The sequence below is a fragment of the Callithrix jacchus genome, chromosome X (genome assembly GCF_049354715.1).
Source record: "Callithrix jacchus isolate 240 chromosome X, calJac240_pri, whole genome shotgun sequence".
In the NCBI taxonomy this organism is placed as follows: domain Eukaryota; kingdom Metazoa; phylum Chordata; class Mammalia; order Primates; family Cebidae; genus Callithrix; species Callithrix jacchus.
The window spans coordinates 82877156-82901721 of NC_133524.1; the positions used below are offsets into that span (position 1 = coordinate 82877156).

At 34.5% G+C, this 24566-nt stretch overlaps 1 protein-coding gene across 2 annotated transcripts in view; it reads right to left on the reverse strand.

Moving 5' to 3' along the window:
• Window positions 1-19686, reverse strand: part of POF1B (POF1B actin binding protein) — an 89527-nt gene extending 69841 nt beyond the window's left edge. For both annotated transcript variants that reach the window (XM_002763050.6, XM_078362989.1), the window contains exons 1-3: window positions 19660-19686; window positions 19197-19519; window positions 4896-4970 (exon numbers count right to left, since the gene is read on the reverse strand). In XM_002763050.6, coding sequence (XP_002763096.3) covers window positions 4896-4970; window positions 19197-19478 — 357 coding nt within the window. In that variant the 5' untranslated portion in view covers window positions 19479-19519; window positions 19660-19686. The remainder of the gene's footprint in view (window positions 1-4895; window positions 4971-19196; window positions 19520-19659) is intronic.
• Between the last annotated feature and the right edge of the window lie 4880 nt (window positions 19687-24566).

A 24566-nucleotide genomic window follows, 5' to 3' on the forward strand; every position in this document is an offset into this window, starting at 1 on the left:
GGATTAAGTTTGCAAGTGTTTTGTAGAGGATTTTTCCATCAATGCTCATCAAGAATTTTGGCCTGAAGCTTTCTGCAAGGTTTTGGTACCAGGATGATGCTGGCCTCATAGAATGATTTGGAAAGGAGTCCCATCTCTTCAGTTGTTTTATAGTACTTTCAATACGGCTGGTACCAACTCTTCTTTGTACATCTGGTGGAATTTGGCTGTGAATCCATCTGTTCCTGGGCTTTTTTTTTTTTTTTTTTTTTTTGGTTGTTAGGCTATTTATTACTGATTCAATTTTGGAGCTCATTATTGGTCTGCTCAGAGTTTCATTTTTTTCCTGCTTCAATCTTGGAAGGAAAAATGCATCCAGGAATTCATCCATGTCTACTGGGTTCTTCAGTTTGTATGCATAGAGGTGTTTGTAGTAGTTACTAATGGTTATTTTTATTCCTTTGAGGTCAGTGGCAACATCTCTTTTGTCATTTCTAAGTGTGTTTGTTTGGATCTTCTCTCTTTTCTTCATTAGTCTAGCCAGCAACCTATCTTCCTTATTAATTTTTTCAGAAAACGAACTCCTGGATTTGTTGATTTTCTGAATGTTTTCTTCGTGTCTCAAAAAACCTTACGTCAGCAATGATTTGGTTATTTCTTGTCTTCTGGTAGCTTTGGGGTTGGTTTGCTCTTTGTTTCCTTATTTTTTGTGTTGCAATGTTAGGTTACCATTATGTAATGCCCTTCTTTGTCTTTTTTTAATTTTTCTTGGTTTAAAGTCTGTTTTGTCTGAAATTAGGATTGCAACCCATGCTTTTATCTTTTTTCCGTTTTCTTGGTAGATTTTTCTCCATCCCTTTATTTTTAACCTATGGATGTCACTGTCTGTGAGATGGGTCTCTTGAAGACATTGTTTTTGGTGGGAGTCTTGGTTCTTCAGCTTGCCATTCTGTGTCTTTTAACTGGGGCATTTAGCCCATTTACATTCAAGGTTGGTATTGAAATGTGTGCATTTCATTCTGTTATCATTTTGTTAACTGGTTATTATGCTGGCTTTTTTGTGTGGCTGCTTTACAATGTAACTGGTCTGTGCACTTAAGTGTGTTATTCTATTGACTGGCAATGATCTTTACTATCCATATTTAGTGCTCCTTTCAAGATCTCTTGTAAGTCAGGTCTGGTGGTAACAAACTCCCTTGCATTTGCTTATCTGAAAAGAACCTTATTTCTCCTTTGCTTAAGAAGCTTAGTTTGACTGGATATGAAATCACTGTTTGATGATTTTTTTCTTTAATAATATTGAATATAGGCCTCTAGTCTCTCCTAGCTTATAGGGTTTCTGCTCAGAGGTCCACTGTTAGCCTTATGGGGCTCCCTTTTTAAGTGACCTGTCCCTTCTGCCTAGCTGCCATTAACATTTTTCCTTTCATTTTGACCTTGGAAAATCTGCTGATTATGTGTCTTGAGGATGATCTTCTTGTGAAGAATCTTGCATGGTTATCTGTATTTTCTAAATTTGACTGTTGGCCTCTCTAACAAGGCTAGGGAAGTTTTCATAGACTATATCCTAAAATGTGTTTTCCAAGTTGTTTGTTTTCTCCCTGTCCCTTTCAGAGATGCCAATAATTCATAGATTTAGATTGTTTACATAATCTCATATATTTCTCATAGGTTTTGTTCATTCATTTTCATTCCTTTTCCTTTATTTTTGTCTGTCTTACTTCAGATAGCCAGTCTTCAGGTTCTGAGATTCTTTCCTTGACTTGGTGTATTTTTCTTTTAATGCTTGCGATTGCCTTGTGAAATTCTACTGTGTTTTGCAACTCTAGCAGATCAGTTAGGTTCTTATTTATTTATTTATTTTTATTTTTTATTGCATTTTAGGTTTTGGGGTACATGTGCAGAGCATGCAATACAGTTGCATAGGTACACACATGGCAGTGTGTTTTGTTTGCTTTCTCCCCTTCACCCACATTTGGCATTTCTCCCCAGGCTATCCCTCCCCACCTCCCCCTCCCACTGGCCCTCCCCTTTTCCCCCCAATAGACCCCAGTGTTTAGTACTCCCCTCTCTGTGTCCGTGTGTTCTCATTTTTCATCACCCGCCTATGAGTGAGAATATGCGGTGTTTCATTTTCTGTTCTTGTGTCAGTTTGCTGAGAATGATGTTCTCCAGATTCATCCATGTCCTTACAAACGACACAAACTTATCATTTCTGATTGCTGCATAATATTCCATGGTGTATATGTGCCACATTTTCCCAATCCAGTCTATCATCAATGGGCATTTGGGTTGATTCCAGGTCTTTGATATTGTAAACAGTGCTGCAATGAACATTTTATGTATCAGCTCCTGTATCATTTTATTGTGATTATTAATTTCCTCAGAATGGGTTTTTCCATTCTCCTAAATCTCAATGATCTTTTTTTTCTATCCATATTCTAAATTATTTTTTCTGTTATTTCAGCCAGTTCAGCCTGGTTAAAAACCCTTGTTGGAGAACTAGCATGATCATTTGGAGAACATAAGCCATTTTGGCCACTTGAGTTGCCAGAGTTCTTGCATTGGTTCTTTCTTATCTTTGTGTGTGGTTGTTCCTTTAATTGCAACGCAGATTGAGGACAGTCAATAGACTTCTTTTTTGGATGTCTTCACAGAGCTGAGGTTTTGTGTAAGTTCTAAATAGTTGACTTCTTGTCTTTGGTTTCACAGGGGGTTATGTTAGCGAGGTATTGTTGTTGAAGCTTTGGGATGTGATCCAGTAGGTGGCGTGTAGGCATAGTGGTCAGTTGGTAGGCTCTTGCTCAGTCCGGTTGCTCCTCTTATTTTCTCACAGTTGCAGCTAGGCTCACTCTCAACGCTCTGAAAGTGTGGTCTCCTCTCCCACGAGTGCTGGCTGTAGATTGTGGCTTGGCACTCCAGAGATATCCATTAAATATCTAGGGAGATATCAGTGTTTGCTTTCTTCCCAACTTGGAGGCAGCAGAGAGGACATTAGTAGTGGTTGTGGCCAAAGGTCTTTTACTTGTCTCCTGGGTCTCTACCCAGAGAGATACAGGTCAGCAATCACTTAGTGCTATCAACCTGGGATGGGGGTTCTGTGCTGTAGGCCTAAGCCAGTGGTTCCCTGCCTGATAGTGAACAGGAGGCGGGGTCCAGGGCAGGGAAAAGAGTTAATATCACCAATATAAACAGAGTTCTTAGATACCAATGAGAATAAAATCACACTATGGAAAATGAGCAAATGACATGAAGAATTTATAAACAATTAAGAGCGAATGGTTAATAAACTTAACAAAAAGTGTTCAGCCAAACTAAGAATCAAACATAGCAGAAGAATGCCATATTTTTACAGGAAATTTTTAAAAATAACAATGCTGATGAAGGTTCAACAAGGCAGACATTCTCTTATTGAGTCAAAAAATATTGAATAATCATCCATAGGCAGGAATATGCAACCATTAAATAATGGTCTTGAATAATACAAATTTATATTTAAAGCTCATGATATTATGTAAGTAAGAAAATGAGAATATAAAACTGTATGTATGGTATAAACTCAATTTTGTATTTGAATGGAAGAAAACACAGAAAATTATAAAGAACAGTATCTCTAGGTGGGGGAAGTAATCATGAATAATTTTTGTTTGTGCTTCTTTATATTCTTTTATAGTTCTATAATTTTCTACAACAAACATAATTTCATTATCAGAAATAATATGTACAGTAAACCCAATTTTAAAGCCCTTAATTATGAAAAAAAAAGATAGTTAATAATTATCTTTTTGGCTGAATTTGAGTGTAGTGAACACCCTGTGATTTAAGTGAACTTACTTTTTGAGGCAATCTCACTTTGGTGGTCCTATAGAGCTGCGTTTCTAAGTCACTTATAACCTTTATCCCACTGTCCAATGGTTTGTTATATATGTGGCTCATGCTAGTCTGTGAGCTCCTTGAAAATAGTAATTGTGCATAATTCATCTTAGTGCAATAATATGCGGTGTGTACTTGGTATTCAGCAAAATCACAGTAAGTGCATTACTCTAATTGACTTAATTCTAATCTAGACCAAACTGAGAAGTGGTAGGGAAACTTTTCTTTGATAATCTTCTTTTTTTTCTGTATAATATCACATTTTCCTTGCTGTACTCAAGGACTAAAAACCAGGTTTTGTTCATTTGTCTCCTTACTGTCCAAGTTCACATCCTGACCCCTCATCTGGGTCAGATTGTTTTCTTAAAACAGCGTCTCCCACCTTCCTAGCCTCAAAATCCCATGCCCCCTTTATTCCTCTTTCATATAACAACAAAGTTAGTGCGCTTTATGTTTTGCTTTCTAGAATTTGCTTTTTGATATATGGCAATTACTTAATAAAACACATATTTTAATATTCTCTTTATTATTATAGCTACCTTTTAAATACACAATGTCTAGATTCAATAATAATCCTAAAAGTGGGATTATTAGGCCATAAAGGCTAAGGAAATACACCCTTGTGTGTCTTTCAAATCATACACCTATAAGACGAGTTAGTTATGACCCTATAAGGTATTCTCTCTGAATATAAACTCATAATACCATCACTCATAAAGCCAAGTCTTCAATCAATTTGAGATTTAGTTATTTTATCCATACTCACTAAGAGATCCTTGGCTAAATTAAACTGCACTCAAACTAAAAGCAGTTATATTGAATAGGCAATGAAACAGAAAAATCTGATTCATAGCACTTGTTTCACATTACTTTAATGGGCTGAGCTGATTCTCATATGCGAGAATCCTCTTTTATATTTTATGATCCTCACATGGTGTGAATGTGTAAAGTCTTATGAGGGTCTAAAGATTGCTTACATGCATGAAGAATATTTCCATATAAAAAAGAGGAACAAATCTAATGTAATTCACAACTTCCTTTACCTGTTCAGTACTTTGGCTTATATGTAGAGTGCTTGGGGCGCATGTAGATATTTTTAAAGTTGGAGAATGGAGTTCCTGTTAAGAGAAACAAAAGGAGGTTCAGAAATTATTTGAAAATCTTAAGTTCTTGAAGTATTTTTTCTTTATTTTTATAATAATACAGTTAGTCAGAAATAAGAGCATTATTTAGTGCTTTCTTAGATGGTGTCCATCTTTCCGAAGAACTGAATTACTTTGTTGTCTTCTCACAAAACCCAATGATAAAAGACTTTCTAAAGTGCCTTCACAGGAATACATTCTCCTTCTACTGTTAGGTTGCATTCTTTTTGTTTCTCCTTCAAGGACTCTGTGTTCATATACATCCCAATGTTATTATATATTTGCAATTAACAAGATATATTTTATCAAACAAAACTTTTCTTTCAGTAATTTATTTCTTTTTTAAAATTCATATAAATTTAAGAGATACAAGTACAGTTTTGTTACATGGATATTTTGCATAGTGGTGAAGTCTGGGCTTTTAAAGTAACCATCACCTAAATAGTGTACATTATACTTATTAAGTAATTTCTCATCAAATGACATAAAATTTAATAATTCTCAAACCAGGAGATAGAGTCCCTGTTCTATATGATGTGCTTATTTCATATTGCATGCCTCTATCAAAATGTCGTATGCATCCCACAGATATATACACTTAATTTGTGTCCAAAATTTAAAAAATAAAATAACTTAGAAAAAATAATTCTCAAACTAATATAAGAAACTACCTTTGAAAACTCAACTAAGAGTAATTTTAAAAGTAAATTTCAAGCTACCTTTGAAAACTCAACTCAGAGTAATTAATTTTAAATCAATTCAAGCTGACTCTTAATTATGATTTGTCTACTCTGCTTCTAGTCTAATTTCAAAGAGTAGGCTCTGCTGTTAAAAATAATCTATAAAAGTGAAAGAATATAATTTTTAAAAATGATAAAATAAATGATCACTCTATTCATCATGTTGGCATTATTTACATATTTCCTCAAAATCAGGAAAACTGCAATAACTTCATTATTGTGCAGAGTTGATGGCATTACTCAATCTCCCTATACCTTACCATAATTTGAATCAATTGGCACAACTGCAAGATTTTTTTATACAAAGGTATAAATATTTTTTTTCTTTAGAACAAGGGTACTATTAAAAATCAGAATCATTAATTTACAAGGTAAACACTGACAGACTCTTACAGAACTATAGCTATAATGTAGATGTTACATGTGCTCTTAAAATAGGACTATGCATTTACTCAAACTGCCAAAAGTTTTGCATTCTTTCTTGTTGAACTCGTAGCATTTTCAACCACCCCCACCTCTTATATCAACAGCAATACTACATGCTCAGTGTTTCCAGGAATCTTTTGCATATGTTCCCAGATTTTCGGCTGATAATTGAGAAGACTTGCTCAGACAAATGCAGAAAGTTAAAGACTATAGACAAAACAGGTATACATTCTCCAGTTTAGGAAAATGGTTATAAACACAACCTTGTATAGGCAGGTTTGGCCCACAGACCCAACAGGAGAAGATTCAAGGAGACAATAAAAAAAAGGGTGCTCTTTATTTATGCAATAATACATGAACACATTCTTAATATAAAAATTGTTATAGATAAAGTTAAAGACCTTCTTTTGACCATCTTCCCTCCACTCACTTACCCAGAAGTGACCATTGTCAGTTAAGGTGTCTTTACATAAATATCTATGTATAAGTAGTAATATTACTGCTTTTATTGTTCTACAACTTAAACCAAACTGTATCTCTTGTATTATGTACTAGATACATGTTTTAACTCATTATTTTAAATTAGTAGTATTCCAAAATGCTTGTTTTATAGCTTGTTTATATATTTTCCTATGATTAACATTCAGATTGTTTCCACGTTTTCACTGTACTGCAATGAGCATCCTTTTGCAACATGTTTCTTTAGAATCCCACACAGAAGTGGGATTGCTGGGCCATCGAGTACGTGTGTTATTCATTTGAAGAGATACTGCCCTATTAATTTCCCAAATTTGACTATGATAATTATACATCCATAAGCACTGTGTGAAGGTATCCATGACTAGACGATGTTTGGTCTATTTAGGCTGGGACTAATAATATTACACTAGTATCATTCTTAGAAGACAGTTATGCAGATGGCTAGTATCTGGTAGGTGTTGTAAAATAATAGCTCTCTCTTCCTTCTTGTAACCAATTCAAATATGATGGCATTAGAAAATGAAACTTAGCAAACCTTACTCACTTACTGGACTAGCTTTTAATATACAAAAGTGTATTAAGAGTTTTATAAATCTGCAGAAATTAAAACAAGTAGGAATACACACACATCACAGACAAAAACATTTGTTTATGTGAGTATAGGCAGAATTATTTATTTAAATGCTAATATAATAGATATTTGAAGGGCAAACTGTTGCATTTGAGCAAAGACTAGTCTCACCCTAAAATGAAAGAATTCTTTAATCTTCTTAAATGTGGAAAGCTGGAATATTCCCTAGAGTATAATATATTCAATTATTTTTAGCCCTACTTCAGCCTTCATTATTAGAATTGATCATCTAGACAAATGTGGCTTTCCCATATGAACCTCATGGAAATAGTAGGGAACAAATGTAATAGCTTCAAAAACTACAACATTAAGATGTAGCTTAACATGAGTCAAAAATATTTAGACATATGTTGTTGACCAGCATGAATTTAAATTGCATCAATATGGATTTAGGCTGATCATAAGGGGGAATACCTATCTGAACATAAGGTTTATTAATTACAGAAAGATTTGCTAAAGAAAACCCTTTTTCCCTGGAAGTTTACAGAACTACCTAAGATGGTATAAGTAAATGTCCAAAATGAACAAAATCTTGATGTTGAAAGGTATTTTCAATGTCATCAAGCTCTAGGCAAGATTGCTGCAAGTCATCCCATTAATAACCATTGAACATTCCATAGAAAGAGTTCCAAAATGTTTCTGAATGAATGAATGAAAGATCTTAGTTTTAAAAGTACCCCAGGAACAACAATCCGAACCTCCCTCTTAATAACCTGTATCAGTCAGTGTTTAATTTTCACTGTTACACATCTGTATATAGCTTACCTAAATTCTTCATAGTCAAACTATTGAATTCAATAAACAGTTACCTTTTTAGTTTTTATTCCTTTTGTGTCACAGCTCCACATTCCTGATGACCAAATAATTGAAGACAATAATGGGGTGGTGGTGGCTGTCATAACATAGTGGAAAAAGTGCTAGACTTGGAGTCACGAGCCCTGGATTTTATTCTCAGTTATATTACTAGCCACTTGTGTAATATTGGTCTACACATGCTCTCTCTCTGAGATTAGTTTCCTCATGTAGGAAATGGGATATTATTTAAACTTATCAGTCTTGTTTTTCTTTGATGATGCTGGTTATGATAATGTTAACTAACACCTATTAATAGCTTTATATGCCAAACATGTTGCATAGATCATTCTCTTTAGCACTCAAAACAACCCTATAAAGGAGATACTATTACGACTCCATTGCATACACAAGTAAAGTTAGACAGAGATAGAATAGGTAACCAGATGGAGATTACACAGCTAATGTTAAGGTGCTGGAATTCCAACTCAGTTAGCATGACTCCAGAACTCATGCTCTTAATCACTATACTTTGCCACTTTTATGGTTTACCTCATTATATTTTGTTTTTCAAGTTGTGTAACCTAATTATATGGTTAGGTTTGACTAGTCCTTATAACAGAAAGTCAAATACTGGGACTTTTAAAATTATTCCCTGTGAAAAGCAACTTTGGAGACCTGAAAATAAGAGACCCACCCAAAAGTGACTGTGTGAGAGAACGGCCTTGACTAGGTAATTTAAGCTTCCATAAACTCAATAGAAGTTGTTTGTAAAATGTGTGATACATTTACAGAGTGTACTCACAGGCCTCTAAAACTCAATAAACCATTGAATTTTTATTTAATACTCATCATCTAATCTTTTCAATTTTGCAGGAAGACCTTACTTTTTCTGATAAAATATTCAGCATTTCGTTGAGTCATTTATTCCTGTGGGTCAAACTTGCTATGTACACAAGCATTATACTTTATAGGCAACTTTCTTTAAGCAGAGTTTGGTGAAAACGCATTTGGCTTATAATTATGTGGGCTCATGTCTAATATATCCAACACTGCTTCAAATAATGATTTTCAACTTTGGGAAAGTCATAACAGCTCTCTTCCTCCTATTGCATTTTTACTTTTTATGAAGTATATATGGCATTACCAATTTTTAGACCAGAGTAGATTAAAATCAGTCTGTTTTGGGGATACTTTCACTACATCACTTGAGATAATTGTCTATACCTTTGTACACCCTAAATTGGAACTAGGAAACTCTGGTTTTCCTAGAGAATCATTATTCACAAAAGTATATCTTATTTCCAACTATTTGTTTAAAAGGCTGTTTTCAGAGTTAAATCAGATGATGTGCCAACAGCCTAAATGTCTCCATTATTTACTTTAGTGAGAATGCTTTTGAGTAGCTCAGTGCAGTGGAGAAAGAAGTGAAAGCAGAAGCTGAAAAATGTTATTCTCCTTTGATAAAGGGAAAAACCTTAAAAACTTAACATATACACTGAATTCTAGGATTATTTCAGAGCAAGTCCTTGAAAATCAGAAGGAAAATATTTTTGTTGTCTAATATAATTTTGATATTTTCCATTCTGATAATGGAACATTAGAAAAGGAAAATATACAGTAAAGGTAATCATCCAACATTATTTGAAATAGAAAATGTGAACTAATTTAGAAATCATGAGTATCTATCTAAAGTTAATTAAAGGAGATAGCTGATGTAAGGAAAATATTAGGAGCTGGTTTCTAAACTCAGGGCATTTACTAACCAGCTGTACTAAATAGACAACTTATTTTGAGCTATTTGAGCCTCAATTTTCTTATTTGTTTAACAGACAAATAATGCACAAGGAATATTGTCTTTATTCATACACTGTACAATTTGTACAATAAACATAATAATGCTTGTTCTACCTAATTTTTGAGGTCCTAGTAAGCTTTTTACTAGATACTCTTACACATGGAAGAGTTGTAAAAAATAAAATAAAAAGCCCATGTACTAATATGAAATACTGTTTTCACTGGATTGATTATATATGCCACTAAGTTATTAACTTGCAGTTTCTTCACTACTTATTGTGTAGTGGCATTGAAAGAGATATAAAGGATGAGTAGAATATAATCTCTACCCTTCCATGCTTATAATCATGTAACGGATAAACACTGTGAGTGCAAGTAGGAATTAAATAGACTATCATAAGACCTATAAGAAGTTCACTAGGTGAGTTTTGAGGGCTAAGAGCTAACTTCAACCTGGGACAGTCAGAGATTTGATCACAAGGTTACACTTGAGGAAAGGCTTGAAAAATTTGTGTGATTTCAGTATGTCTAGATTGCTAAAGGTGAGGAACAGGAGCATTCCAGATGTAAAAGCAATGGAGTGAAAGACATAGCTGTGGAAAATTGGGGACTTTATTTAGAGAACAATTATTTACAATTAACTAAAACATAGGACACCAGAAGGAGAGCTTCAGAAAGTTAGTTCCACAGGAGCCCGATCATGGAGGGTCTTAAAAGTCAGACTAAGCAATTTATAGATATTTAGTGTCATTGAAGGTTTTGGCAGCAGAGGAGAGATATGGGATGTGTATAGGGAATTTACGCAACTTTTATAGAGAACATATTCTTAGGTGTAACTAAATTTGCCAAAATTTTAAAGTAAATTCGTGCAGGAACCCAAAATCTTTCCTTGGTAAGTTCTTTTTTTTTCTTTTCTTTTCTCTTTCTTTCTTTCTTTTTTTTAATGGAATCCTACTCTGTCACCCAGACTGAAGTAAGTGCAGTGGTATGATCTCAGCTCACTGCAAACTCTGCCTCCCAGATTCAAGTGATTCTCCTGCCTTATCCTGCTGAGTAGCTGGGATTACAGGCATGCTACACCATGCTAGGCAAATTTTTGTATTTTTAGTAGGGATGGGGGCAGGGTTCACCATGTCAACCCGTCTGGTCTCGTACTTCTGACCTCAAGTGATGGGCCTGCCTCGACCTCTCAAAGTGCTGGAATTACAGGTATAAATCACGGTGTCTGGCCCTTTTCTTGGTAAATTCTAAATGTGTTTTGGTATATGGGTGAGTACTGAACAATAGTACAGGTTGAGCATCACTAGTCCAAGTATCCAAAATCTGAAGTGCTCTAAAATTCAAACCTTTTGAGCACTGACATGACACCACAAATGGAAAATTCCACACCTGACTTTATTTGACAGGTTTCAGTCAAAATGCAGTCAAACATTTTTGTGCAAAAAATTACTAAAAATGTTGCTTAAAATTATCTTTGATCTATGTGTATAAGGTATATATGAAACAACTAAATTTTGTACTTAGACTTGGGTCCCATCCCTAAGATGGTTCATTATGTATATGCAAAGATTTCAAACTCTAAAAAATATCCCAAATTTGAAACACTTACGGTTCCAAGCATTTTAGATAAGAAATACTCAACCTGTAGTAGTTTTTATGAAGGCATCTCTGAGCACATGCATGATAGGCTAAATGAATTACAAGGTAACTGAGTAAGATACAATAAATAAAAGTACTTCACAGAAATTCAGCAGCATGGGAGGTGAAGGGTGTATCTCTATAAGCAGACTAATTAGCAGTTTCAAGATAATTTGATTAATGAAGTATCACTACAAGATTGTGGGGAAATGTTATAATAACAGATCAGAATAGCTACCCCTTTAACAACATTTGCCACAATAATTAATGATTAATACTTGTTTATAGGGGAAAAAAGTATAAACCAAATAAAAATAAGTCAAATCAAGATGCTTAATGGGACCCAAGAATTAGAACAGTAAACCAGTCAACTTATTAAACAACGTCCTTTTGTTTATTTTATATGTTCACTTTTTTCACAGAGGCTATTTGTGTCTTTCTTTCCATCTCCAGTTCAAAGAGAGGGCACAGAAGAGTGAAACCCACAAACAATCCAGTTAAGTCATGTATCTTTCCTGAAATCACTGCTGGTTGCCATATTTAAGCATTTTTGGAAGCTATAATCACAGAAAGGGAGGAGAGAAAGAGGGTGAGAGAGAGAAAAAAAATTTACATGTAATTTCCAATTTCATTATATTACTTAAAACATTTGTTTTAATTTGAAAAAACCTCAACCCTCAAGAAGTATTCAGTCCATGGTGGTGGGGAAGAAGGATCACTGACACACAACTCAGTATTATAAGTACCCGTGCCACTTTATAGTTAAATAATGCAAAGTGATACTAGCTTTAAAAGGAGACCACCTCTAGGATGGAGGTGAGATTGGAGCACTACAGTGAGGAGAGGGTGAGAAGATTCAGGGTTGAGAAAACTTTGAAGACAACTTTCCACATGAATTTTGAAAGAAAGGTGTTTCCAACAAAGATATGAGGGAAGTGTGGATATTGCCAGACTGGATGATGGCATGAATGGTAAAATGTTCAGTTTGTTTAAGAAATAGAGAGTGGTGTAGTGTCTGGAACACAAGGTGGAAGGAGGTGGGTAATGGGAGATAGATTGTAAAAGTAGAATTGGACTGTCCTAAGGAGGCCCTTTAACATCATCAAGATAAGGGGTTTGAACCTAACATCAGAACCTAATTATAAATGTTTTTGAAAAGATTTTTAATTACAAATCAAATGCCGTTTTATTACTGAGATCATACAATGCATAATAAGGTACAAAGTGATTTTGTTTCTTCATCATATTTCTATCAAATCTGTTGAAGCATTATGACTTTTTAAATAACTAAAAATTAATCAACTTGTTGCCCAATGCTGGAACATTATATTTTGACACAAAATAATCAATAACATTTATGAGAAAAAATATTTTATAAAAAGAATTATGAAGAAGAAAATATAATCTGACTTCTTGGTAATTAAAATATTTTTAAAAAATTGAAATGTTCATTTACACTATTTATTTATGGCCTAGCTTATGTACCAAAGGATTTTAGGTGGTTTAGGAGACTGTACACAAGGACATGAATCATGAAATGCAATAATTAACCAGATATTGGAGACTATAATATAAATAAAAGTCAGTTGTGTAGGGCAGAAACATTCAGTATAGCATAGTGGTTACAAGTATAGACTTGGCCAATAGTACTCTCTGCAATGGTGGAAATGCTCTATTTTATGCTGCTCAATACAGCAGCCACTAGCCACATGTTTTTTGAGCACTTAAAATGATGCTAGTATGATTGAGGAACCAAATATTTAATTTGACTTGATTTTAATTTAAATGTAACTGCAAATAGCCATATGTGGCTAGTGGCTACCATACTGGAAGTGCATCTCTAGAGAAAAAATTAAGTAAGATGTAGACTGCAAGCAAGCTTTAATGCTTGGTGCCACTTTACATTGAAAAAAGGTAAAAGAAAACACACTATTAAAACTCCATTTCAAATATTGAAGTTCAAGTTCAAAGGCTATAAGAGCATGAGAACGTCCAAATTACTCTTCTAAAGGATGTTTATTCCAGTAAACATCATAAATACATACCACATGATTTAGAAAATTGCTTTCATGCTTTTCCTCATTAGCCTTTCTTAGCTAGTAGAGGCTTAATAAGCCTTTCAAGTATATGTGTTTACTTAATCTTTCCAGTGTCAAAGAAACTTTTACTTTAGGGTCTATTCATTTAGCTTATTATCTTGCCTGTGTAGCAAGGGGTTTTTTTGGCTGCATTTTTAGATAGCAATAATAAAGTAAAGGAAAGAAAATTGAGTGCTAACTCCATGTCAGACATTGTGCTGGACACCTTCACATGTTATCTCAATCAGTACTCATAACAGTTTTGAAGGAAGATATTTTATCCCCACTTTGCAAATGAGGTAAATGCGGTCCTGAGAGGCCAAGTGATTTATTCAAGGAAATACATTATTTAACACTTGCTATGTGTCAGGCACTGTGCTATGTGTTTTCCACCATATAATATCGCATTGACTCTAGCAACAATCTTATGTGTTAGGTATTATAATGCCCCATTTTACAGATAAAGTAACTGAGGCAAACAGCTAGCAAACTCTTAAAGCAGGAATTAACCAAACCCCAAACATTTGAAACCTAAGCCTACATTCCTAGGGACTCCAACTAGACTGCTTCACAGTTCTATTCTGCCAAATTTCATCTCATCATTGCGTATTTATTTACAACTCTTCCTAAGACATTCCACATAGACTTGTTTGGGCATTTTCTTCATAAGATTTTTCTCTGCAGTTGCTCTTTAGACTGCAAAATCTGTATCTCTTCAGTAAAGGCCTGTTGGCTTTATTTTCCTGTTGATAGCTCTGGTCAAAGCATTCAAAAGCCTGGTGTAAGACATACAAGAGAGACTGACGCAATGAGAATTAGATCATAGAGAATATTACATACGTAGTGCAGGCTTTGTCTCTAAATATTTGGAAACTTGTTACAATGAATGTGTAACTCTTTTATGTTGTCTAATTTGAATTTTAAAACTTTACATAAAGAGTAATATACAGTATAATATTCCAGGAAGGAAAATCATGGAAGGCTTGCGTATGCTACTGTTAGTCCCAATGACTGTGAGAATCACTGAAGGTAATAATAGTGAGTTACAAACACTCTAGGCTGAACAGTTTCAAAAGAAACAATATCTTTAAAAACCACCTGACATTTATGTTGACAGAATTTGCCAAGGCAAACCTCAATTTGAATAAATTCCCTGAGTAGTATGGGAGATGTTTTTGTTAAAATCTTTCAAATCCATGTAACATAGTTAAACACCTGCCTGAGGTTATTGTTGTGATGTTATACTGAACTTCATACAGCAAGAAACATGTAATTTATAATAATCTCTCTCTTTAGATGAAATAAACACTTTATTTAGGATAAAATCTGTGCTTCTGTTGCCATATAAAGAAAGCAACCAAATGTATAGTAGAACTACTTCCTGTTCCTCCTTCTCACCGTCCCAAATCCCTCATTTAAGATATCCATTCCTGGGTTTTTTCTCTGAAGAAAACTAAGAGACAGAGAGAAAATAAAATATACAGTGCTTTTGCAGTGCATACTTTCTATCTTTAAAAATTATGAGTGTATACACTTTATTGAAATTCAGAAAAGGACCTCTACTGGGATAGCTCCTGGTGTGAAGAAAAAGTTGACTGAAATATATTTAATTATAAAAGTTTTAACTTTTAAATAGGGATTAAGAGCGTGGCACATCCCCCAATTGTTTTGTAAGGAATTGCCAGGAAGAGAAACTTGAAAGGACAGTTTCTCTCTCTTCCACTTGCCACCCCGGTATCTTGCCATACACGTGCAGTGACAGCTTATGAGTGCCTTTGACTGAAACCAGGCACAGCAATTTATCAGACCTCCCTTAAACAAGATACAATTGCCATGGGCATTTTCACTCCAATTTCTATAGCTTCATTTAAATGTAAGCACAAAAGGGATGACCAAAGCTGAAAATGCAACCCCTTTATCCCATGACCTCATTCTTTTTTCAGGCAACCTACTTCCCTGAACAATCATTCACTTCAGTGACTACGCCCTTGAACAACAATTTATCAAAGCAGCACACCACTCCCTACAGAACAGGAAACTTTTCTGATAATGTATAGAAATCCTAGAACAGTACAGGAGTTATCCACAATCTTTGCAATCAAAGAAAAAGCACAAAAAATCATATAAACAAGGGTTACCCCCAGCTGAATAATTGTTGAGAACAGAGGCCATTCATAAACACACATTTTCCCCCAGTCTGCTCTCTAGAGTTAGATTTGTTTGCAAGTTTCAAATTCAAAAGAATGGCAACCCTTATAACAAATACACTAAAATAGTCCTTCTCTCACAAAAACATGTTTAACTTGATAAAATACTGATGCCACGACACAAAATAATCCTTTAAAAAGAAATATAAATAGATACATGGGACACCTACAGACCAGGCTCCATATGTCTGTCCTAAAAATGAACGCTCCCTGGACAGGTTCATGGTATTTATCCAGAGGATCACAGTATTTGCTAAAAAATAGGCACTTAATAAACATGTATTCAGTGAATGACTGGTATTTAAAATATTTTATTTTAATCCATTTTTCTCTCTCACAACAGAGCTCCTCTGTATACATGAAAGATATCTTGAACTTCATAAAAGCCTAAATTGGTGGAAGGAAAAAATCTAAGCCCAGTAAATAATTAATATCAATGTTGCCCATTTAAGGCATTTCCTTTTGAGTTAATGATGGTAGGTAAATAGCTAAGCTTTTTAAAAGATTGAACTATGAATTTTTGTTTTATTTTAAGCTTCTAAAACTCCGTTTATTTGCAAGACCACGTTTAGTTCTAAAACGCACCTGAGATCTTGATTATAACTGTTTGACTATACCTGCTCATGTAGATAAACCCAGTAATTTTAATTCTACTATTAATTTAGAAAATTTCACCAGCAACTGATTTCTACATTTAATTTTCTCTGAGAAAAACCCTATCAATCAAACAAAATCATACCCAAAAAACAGAATATATTTTTAAAGAAACAAAGTAACATTATATATCTGGAGAAATTTAAAATATGATTATATCCATAAACACCATTTTAGTGCACAAGAGGTTAAGAGAAGAAAAGCATGTACTCAAAAGCTGGAAATGGAAAATACTAAAGTGCTACAAAAAACATTTGATTAAATCAAAAATGTTTACTACATGACCTAAAGTTATGATTCAGGAAGCAAAGCAGAGTAGCATGAATTTTGGTTTCTCAAGGACAACATATTTTACTAATGGTAATATTTATTTTAAAATCTCATGAATTCCCTGAATGTCATCCAAGCACCAAAAGACAAAAAAAAAAAAAAAAGTAAAAGTTTAACTGAATTCATGATGATCAACAATTGATTGTAATATCCATTTTTCTAGCTGCCATGGTCACAAACTTTGTTATTAGACTAATTGTTACACATCAGCTCATCTGAAACATGGCTCATTAAGGAGAGACTTTATTAAAACATGAAGTGAATGAAAGGTTTTTGAATAATATGTACTGTTGCTCAGGCTTGTCATGGTACATAATAAAGCTGCCATCACATTATACTCATTTCGTCAGCATAAAGGTAATTTCAGATCAAATCTAGGTCTTACTTTACATGATGCCACAATGGCCTTCCATCAATAAACAGGGAGAAAGGAAAAGAAAATAGAGTAATTTTCTAGTCATATTCTTTGTGGTAGCTATCTTGCCAAATTGTCTTTTGTGGATTTGTGAATGCCCTTTGATATCCAATGCAGTTTGAAAATTTGTAGTCAAATATTCTCTCTTCTTGTTTCACTGAGGACTTAATACTTCTTTTTTTTCCTTTTAGCTCATAGCTTAATTTTCACCTTTCTCATTTGCTTTCAGCACTTACTTTTCTTTCTTTTCAGTCATAAATAACTTCAGACTTCACAGAGTCCTCCATTCTAATCTTTTATCCCAGTTTCTGCGGCCGCACCTTCTACCTCTAAGATTCTTTATAAACTCCTCCATGGCAAACTGCATTTTAGGATAGAGATAGTCCATTTGTAAGGATTACTTTGGCAAATGCCAGGTAAAATAAGGAAAATCTTGTAAAAAGTGCAACCAACTTGGTCCTGAGTTAGTGGAAGGGGAATTTGAAACAAGTAGCAAACAACAAAACATATTCCTAAAAATTGTTCTGTAGCCAATATTTATAATTTGTGAAATTTCAGCTTTTAAATGTCTATTACTTTCTTTTACTAGCAAGTTGACAAAAAAGTTTCTAAATATGTTTAAGTAACTATGGCAAATAGGATGATTTTAGCATTCCTATGATAATAGTAATTGTTTTTAACCTTCACATTATTGTTTTTGAGCTACAATAAAATGAAGGTGACATTCATTTTGTTCTGCATTAGCATCTCAATATGAATATTGGGATGAACATTTGCATTATTTTTATCACTCACACAAACTAGTATTTTTGACCTTTATATTTTTTCTTCTCCTTGACCTCAGTACTAGTGGAATTTTGCTCAACCAGGAAATTACTGATGGTAAATCCTAAATTTTTTAAAAATATTTTTCTCTGAAATGAAGGTAAGATTGAAATAGAAGAGTAAAGTTGTGGCATTTGGAGTTTGTGGGTTATCTATATCTTTGAATAATTATTTTAAAAATTGTTCTATAATGCAGTTGAGAAATGTTACTTTATATTCTACTTAAATTTGTGAGTTTTCAAAAAGTAATATTTGTTATTCCTGATTGGTAATAATAATGTAGCATAGCATCATATCCCAATTACTGCTTTTTGAGACTTTCATATCTTAAAAGCATAATTTCAGTTTGGACAGAATTTTCCATAAAGCTTAAAACATGCAAATTTAATGTAAAAGTTGTCAGAAGATGAAAATACACATAAATCTGTCTTACAGTGTTACCCTGTATTTATTGACAAAGTTATTAACACAGATATTGATGCTAAGAGTAACTCTGAAGAAACAAATTTATTTCATTTTATAGGATGTCTTAGAGTTCCGTCTTTTGTAGCTTTCATGTAACAGTTGCTTACGTCTTGGCCTCCTCAGTCCTATATTCATTCTTTCAGTAATCTTTCTATAAGTATTCCATAAATTATTCACCTAGGCTGTACCACAATCAGTGTGTCATTCTTGGATGATAAAACACATATGACAATTCAGATATTTGCACCTCTCATTTATCCTGGGGCAGCATACTCTTTGCTAAGCACAAATAATTGCTTATCATTCAGACATACCACTATACCTGCATCACCATATTTGATACAAAAAAACCTGTTTGCTTCTGATATGAAGTGAATCAGTAAGAACTTGTTTTAAAAACAAACTGTACTCAACTTGAGAATTGCTTTGCAGTACAGGCTAAAGGATTCTTTGGATCAGATCTTTCAGTCAAACCAAACAGAAAATGAACCTTCCTACGCTGTTGTTAGATTATGAAATCATTGAAACCCAAAGACAAACAACCATAGACACTAGTAAATGAAATAACAGCCAAGAGATGAATTTGGGTGACTGTCCAAGGTAAATATAACTGCAGTCCACCAAAAAATATCCTGTAGGATAGACGCAAAGAAGCAGAAAGGAAGAGAACTCAGGTTGAAGTTTGCCCTTCTCCACTAGCCCAGCATAGCTGTCTTTGCTGTACCTGAGAGTGGTTGCTCCAAACCAAATTTTGGTAGGAGGAGGCAGTTTTGAGAGGGGAGAGCACTTCCCTTGAGTTGAAGGGGTCCAAGGCCTGCACCACCTTGTTCATGGGCCCACTGTAGGTCCTCACTCGCTCATACACTACGTTTTTTTCTGGAGGCTGCTGGGCTTGGCTAGACTGATGGTAGCAGTGGTAATGCTGGGGCTGCCACTGCAGCACCTCTGGGAGCTGCTGGGTTCCACAGCTGCTGCTGCTGGTCTCACTCCGATAGCTTGAGCTCATCTTCTTCCAGTCGTGAGCAAGGGACCAACCAGTCGCTCTCCCTAAGAAACAAAGAGAGAAATATAATGGGGAAAAAAAAAAGGCAGGCAAGCAGGCGGGCAGGCAGACAAACAACACACGTGTAAAAACCACTTAACCAAAACCTCTGCCCATAGTGGTGCCAGGAAGAGAAGAAAGCTACCTGAGCAGCAGCAAGAGCAGGTCTGGCAGCTGCAGAGGAAGCAGCAAAATACTTGAACTCAAATGGAAAATGGAGCCACCCTGCGACATTGCTCCAGGAAATGGTACTGACACGCCCTTGAGGGGCGGATTCACCTAGCAGGTTTACATGCCAGGAAAGGCCCTGCCTTGCCACGGAGATAGCTACAAGGCTGCCCAGTAGGTAAAGGAGTCTGTGAAGAGCAGAAATGCAGAATGTCAGGGATGAAGCCAGATCTTCCAAGCGCATGGGCTTAAAAATTCACCAAGACATGTGCATGCAATAACTTGCTAGAGAAAAAAAGTCACAAATGTTATATGAAAGTGTCTTTTTTATGGTTCTTAAGTGATCAAAGGTAGTTACCAGCATAAGTACTATCATTCCGGATTCCCAGACCAAAATAATGAGTATTAGTCTAATGATAACACCAATTTTCACAGATAAATTTGCATTCTTTGCAAAACCCAGCTAATAATTGCAGTTTAGGAACATTGCTAAGGGGCCTCTTTCTAGCAACTTTGTCTAATTTATGAACTTTATCTTACTCAAGACCTCGTATTCTTTTTTATTATACATTGAAGGAGAATTTTCTAAATGATTGAATTGCTGTATAGAAAGGTGGATGGTCAAGAAAAACCTAAAGATTCCACAAATGCTTTGCATTGTGGCATTAACATCTACTGTTTTTCATTTTTGCAAAGGAATTTCTCCTGCCCTTATATGCGTCTCAGGAAACACTGCATTTGATTGCCTTTTTAACATCTAGTTATTAAAGGAACCGCAAGTCCTGAGAGGTGCCTTAACTGACATAATGAAATTTAAATGTGTTTAGAACATTTATTGCTACTTGAAATTTTGATTATAATCCCTACTTACCATCAGATTTTGCTATGCAATATACTTCAGCACCACTTAAATCCAAAATATTAATTGAAAGTGACTTTAGTAAAAAGTATCTTCCTAACATGTATATGTATTCTCTTCCCAGAGAGGAAGAGAATGTCATCCAGGGGGCTAGCAGCATCTTTTTTTTTTTTGCCCAGTTCAAGGAATTTTATGTGGATTATCATTATTTCAACCTCGAAGTGACTTTATGAAGATTTATAGGTGAGAAACTGAGGCATAGACATTGAGAGTTTGAAAAACTTTCCAAAGTTAAATAACCTGTAAATTATGGGTCTGGGATTTTAATATATGGAGATTCATATTAGAGTCTAAGCTCTTATCTTCTGCCAGATGAATTATACTGCCAGATGAATTCTCAAATTGTTCTGTATCTTGTCATCTATAAATCTTCTAGGTGTAAATATCAAAAAACACTTCAGAATGCTAGCCGTGAGTGAGTTTAAAGGAATCTTTAGATTTTTTATGGTGGAGGGGTGTGCAAAAAGCTGAAAATCACCCTTAAAAGCTTTACAATTCATTACTTTATATTTACATGAATACTTGTGTGCTAGGTGCAGACCTTCAAATCTGATCCTTGCTCATTTTAATGATGTTCCTCAAGAATCAATTAAAATTTAATTAGAAATATATGACATGTTAAATAGCCTGGTAAAATATCAGATCAATAACTCACTAATATCATTAACAGTATCTCTTTGAATAAACTTTATGTGTGAACAGAGAATAGGTGTTAAGTGAGATCATCCAGTCAGCTTTGATTCATGTTAAAATATAAATTACACACACACACACACACACATTCATGTGAGCACACACAGAATGCTGCAAATATCTGCTACAACCAAGAAGTGACCTATTAAATAAAGTAAGAGACTGAGATGAAGAAAAAAATTCCTTTATCCGTAAAATTGTGACCATAACTGTTCTTCACATTTCTTGGATAATATAGTGTTTTGAGCCAGCTTCCATGATACAGTTTAGCTACAATTTGTGTGTAAAACTGATAACTTCACCCAATATCTGAGCCTCATTCATCACTATTTCTCCTCTCTGGGTATGAGGGACAGAGAGCTTGAAACTTAGGCATAGTATATTAGAAATGAGATTAAGCACTGTCTGGCAGACAAACCACATCTAACTATAAAGCAGGTGTTGAGCACAGTTGTTCCTTTCAGAAAGGCTTATTAATGATTGTCACCAAGATTTCTACTTCTCTGACAACTCACTTGTGCATCACATGATCAGTATCTCTAATTTGTTTTCCTCCTTTATGAGGATGATGCTCATACTAACCTATTTTTGATTAAGAAATAAATATAAATGTGTCTTTCTAGGTAGTAATAGCACTTGCCCTATTTTACACTTGAAAATCCAAGGGATTGACATCTGTATTCTGCATCCTTCATGATCATGCCACCCTTGTAACATTAGTGGATGGGGTATTAACAGTTGATTTCTTATTCTTAACTCCAGATTTGTTCAGAGAATCTTTAATTATATTTCCAACAGTTCTTTTGTTTCATACAGTAATAGAGATACTTTATGCCTACTACTGAAAAAACCTCATTTACAATGATGGATTTGGGAGACAGAATTGGTAACCCTTTACAAGTTAATTCAGTTCTAACAGACTTAAGAAAATCTTTATTGCTTTTGATTAAAAAAATAACTCATTTAAAAAAATTCAAATGAGTAAATACATGAACAAAGTAGAAAATTAAACTCATCATACCGATAGTAGGAATAAGGGATAGAGCAAGGATCAGAAATTCTTGCTGCACACTTTAATGGTATTTTTTTAAAAAAAACAACCATTTACATTTTGACTGAGTTGTCTTGAAGGCCATCTGAAAAAGTCCTGATTTGACCTACTGAGGCTATTGGAAATACTAACTCGGTTGCTTCTATACTCTCACAATACAGAACACTTCTGTGCCCCAGATGTGTGAGGGTTCTTTCCCTACCCACCGGGTAAGTGATCAGTGGACACCAGCGGTGTGTCCTCTAATTCAATTCTGACACTATCTACTTGGAGATAGCATTATACCTCACAGGTTGAGGACTCTCAGTCCCACAAGACTGTCCTGACTTCAGACACTAGTCACAAGCCCCTGGTTGTTGTACCTGTGCCTCTGATCAACCAGCTATCAATTGAAGTTCATATTACCTCCTCCTTGGGTTTAATTAATTTGTTAGAGCTGCACACAGAACTCAGGGAGACACATACTTACATTTACTGGTTTATTATAAAGGATATTACAAAGGATTCAGATGAACACCAGATGGAACAGATGCATAGGGCAAGGCACAGAGCCTCCACGTCCTCTCTAAAATCCTCCACATGTTCAGCGATTGGGAAGCTCTCTTTGAACCTAGTCCTTTTGGGGTTTATGGAAGCTTTATTACATAGGCATGATTGATTAAATCATGCGTCACAGGCTATCAACTTCAACTTCTCTCTCCTAAAGAAAGGCGGGGCTTAAAGTTCCAAACCTCTAATCCTGCCTTGGTCTTTCCAGTGAGCAGCTCCCCTCCTGAAGCTACCTAGGGGATGCCAATCCTCAGTCAATTCATTTGCATACAAAAAATATATTTATCACTTTGGAGAGTTCAAATCATTTGCATACAAAAATATACTTATCACTTTGGAAAGTTCAAATATTTTAAGAGTTGTATGCCAGGAAACAGGGAAGAAGACCAAATGTCTATTTCACAATGTCATACCTACTTCATAAAATTGTTATTAGAATCAAATGTGAAAGTGCTTGCTGATTGTAATATACTACCCAGGCATACTATTTTAAAATATATTATTCACAGATAATGTGTTCTAAATTTTGTGAAATAGTAGGGAAAGTGGATTAGTAATCCACTTTTCTTATTTGAAAAGAATATATGAATGTCAGAGTAGGCTACAGGCCTGGTTTATAAAAAGCTTAGCTACCTGAAACTATAAAGGCAAAACAAATCAGTAATTAATTTATCAAAAATGATACATATAACTATCTTAAAATATTAAATAATAAAGGTAATTATAAACTTATCATCAAATGTATTTCATCAGCATCCATAGTTTTCATGTATATAACTAATCCTGCACTCCACCTTCTATTTTATGGGGATGATGCTCAAGTCTATCTGTAGCACAGGCTCACCCCCTGGGACTAATGATATAATGGCAAAGGATAGAGAGCTAAAGCAAAGTTACTCATGCCTTTTTACTTCTGCCTTCTCTATGATCAAGGAGAAGTATGCACACACTGGAAAGGATCAATAACCATTGGTCTATTCAGAGGGAACTGAAGCCCCAAAATAGATGAGATGACTGCATGAAATAATTTGTTTTGCTAAATGAGTCCCACTCATTTGATTCTGCAGAACTCCATTCCAGCCTTCTGATGAAGTTGAGCTTATTTAAGTGCTGTTCAGAAACTTTAGAATGAGAAATGTTTTGGAATATAATATATGAAAAAATATCTGTCTTGCTTTGGAAAAAAAAATATGGCAGAGTTTACAAGGTGATGGAAGACTTTCGTTGAAGGTAAAGTCCTGTGATATCTATTCTAGGTGTCTGTTTTGTAATGAGAAAAATTGTAAAGAATAATTTAAATGTAATTCGTTAATTTAAAATACATGTACAAAAGCACTTTAAGTACGCCAGAAGAAAGGAAGTAATAAAAATAAGAACTGAAATCAATGAGATTGAGAACAAAGAAGTGATAGAGAAAACAAATAAAACCAAAAGATGGTTCCTCGAAAAAAAAGTATTAAAATTGTTAATCCTCTGGCAAGATAGACAAAGAAGAGAGAAAATCCATATAACCAAATTATGAATGAAAGAAGGACTCCACAGACATTAAAATGATAAAGGAATATCTTATAAACAATTTTATGCACATACATTCTACAACTTAGATGAAAAGGACCAATTCCATTTTCACAAGGAAATGAACCAATTCATAGTGAGAAATAGACAAACTACC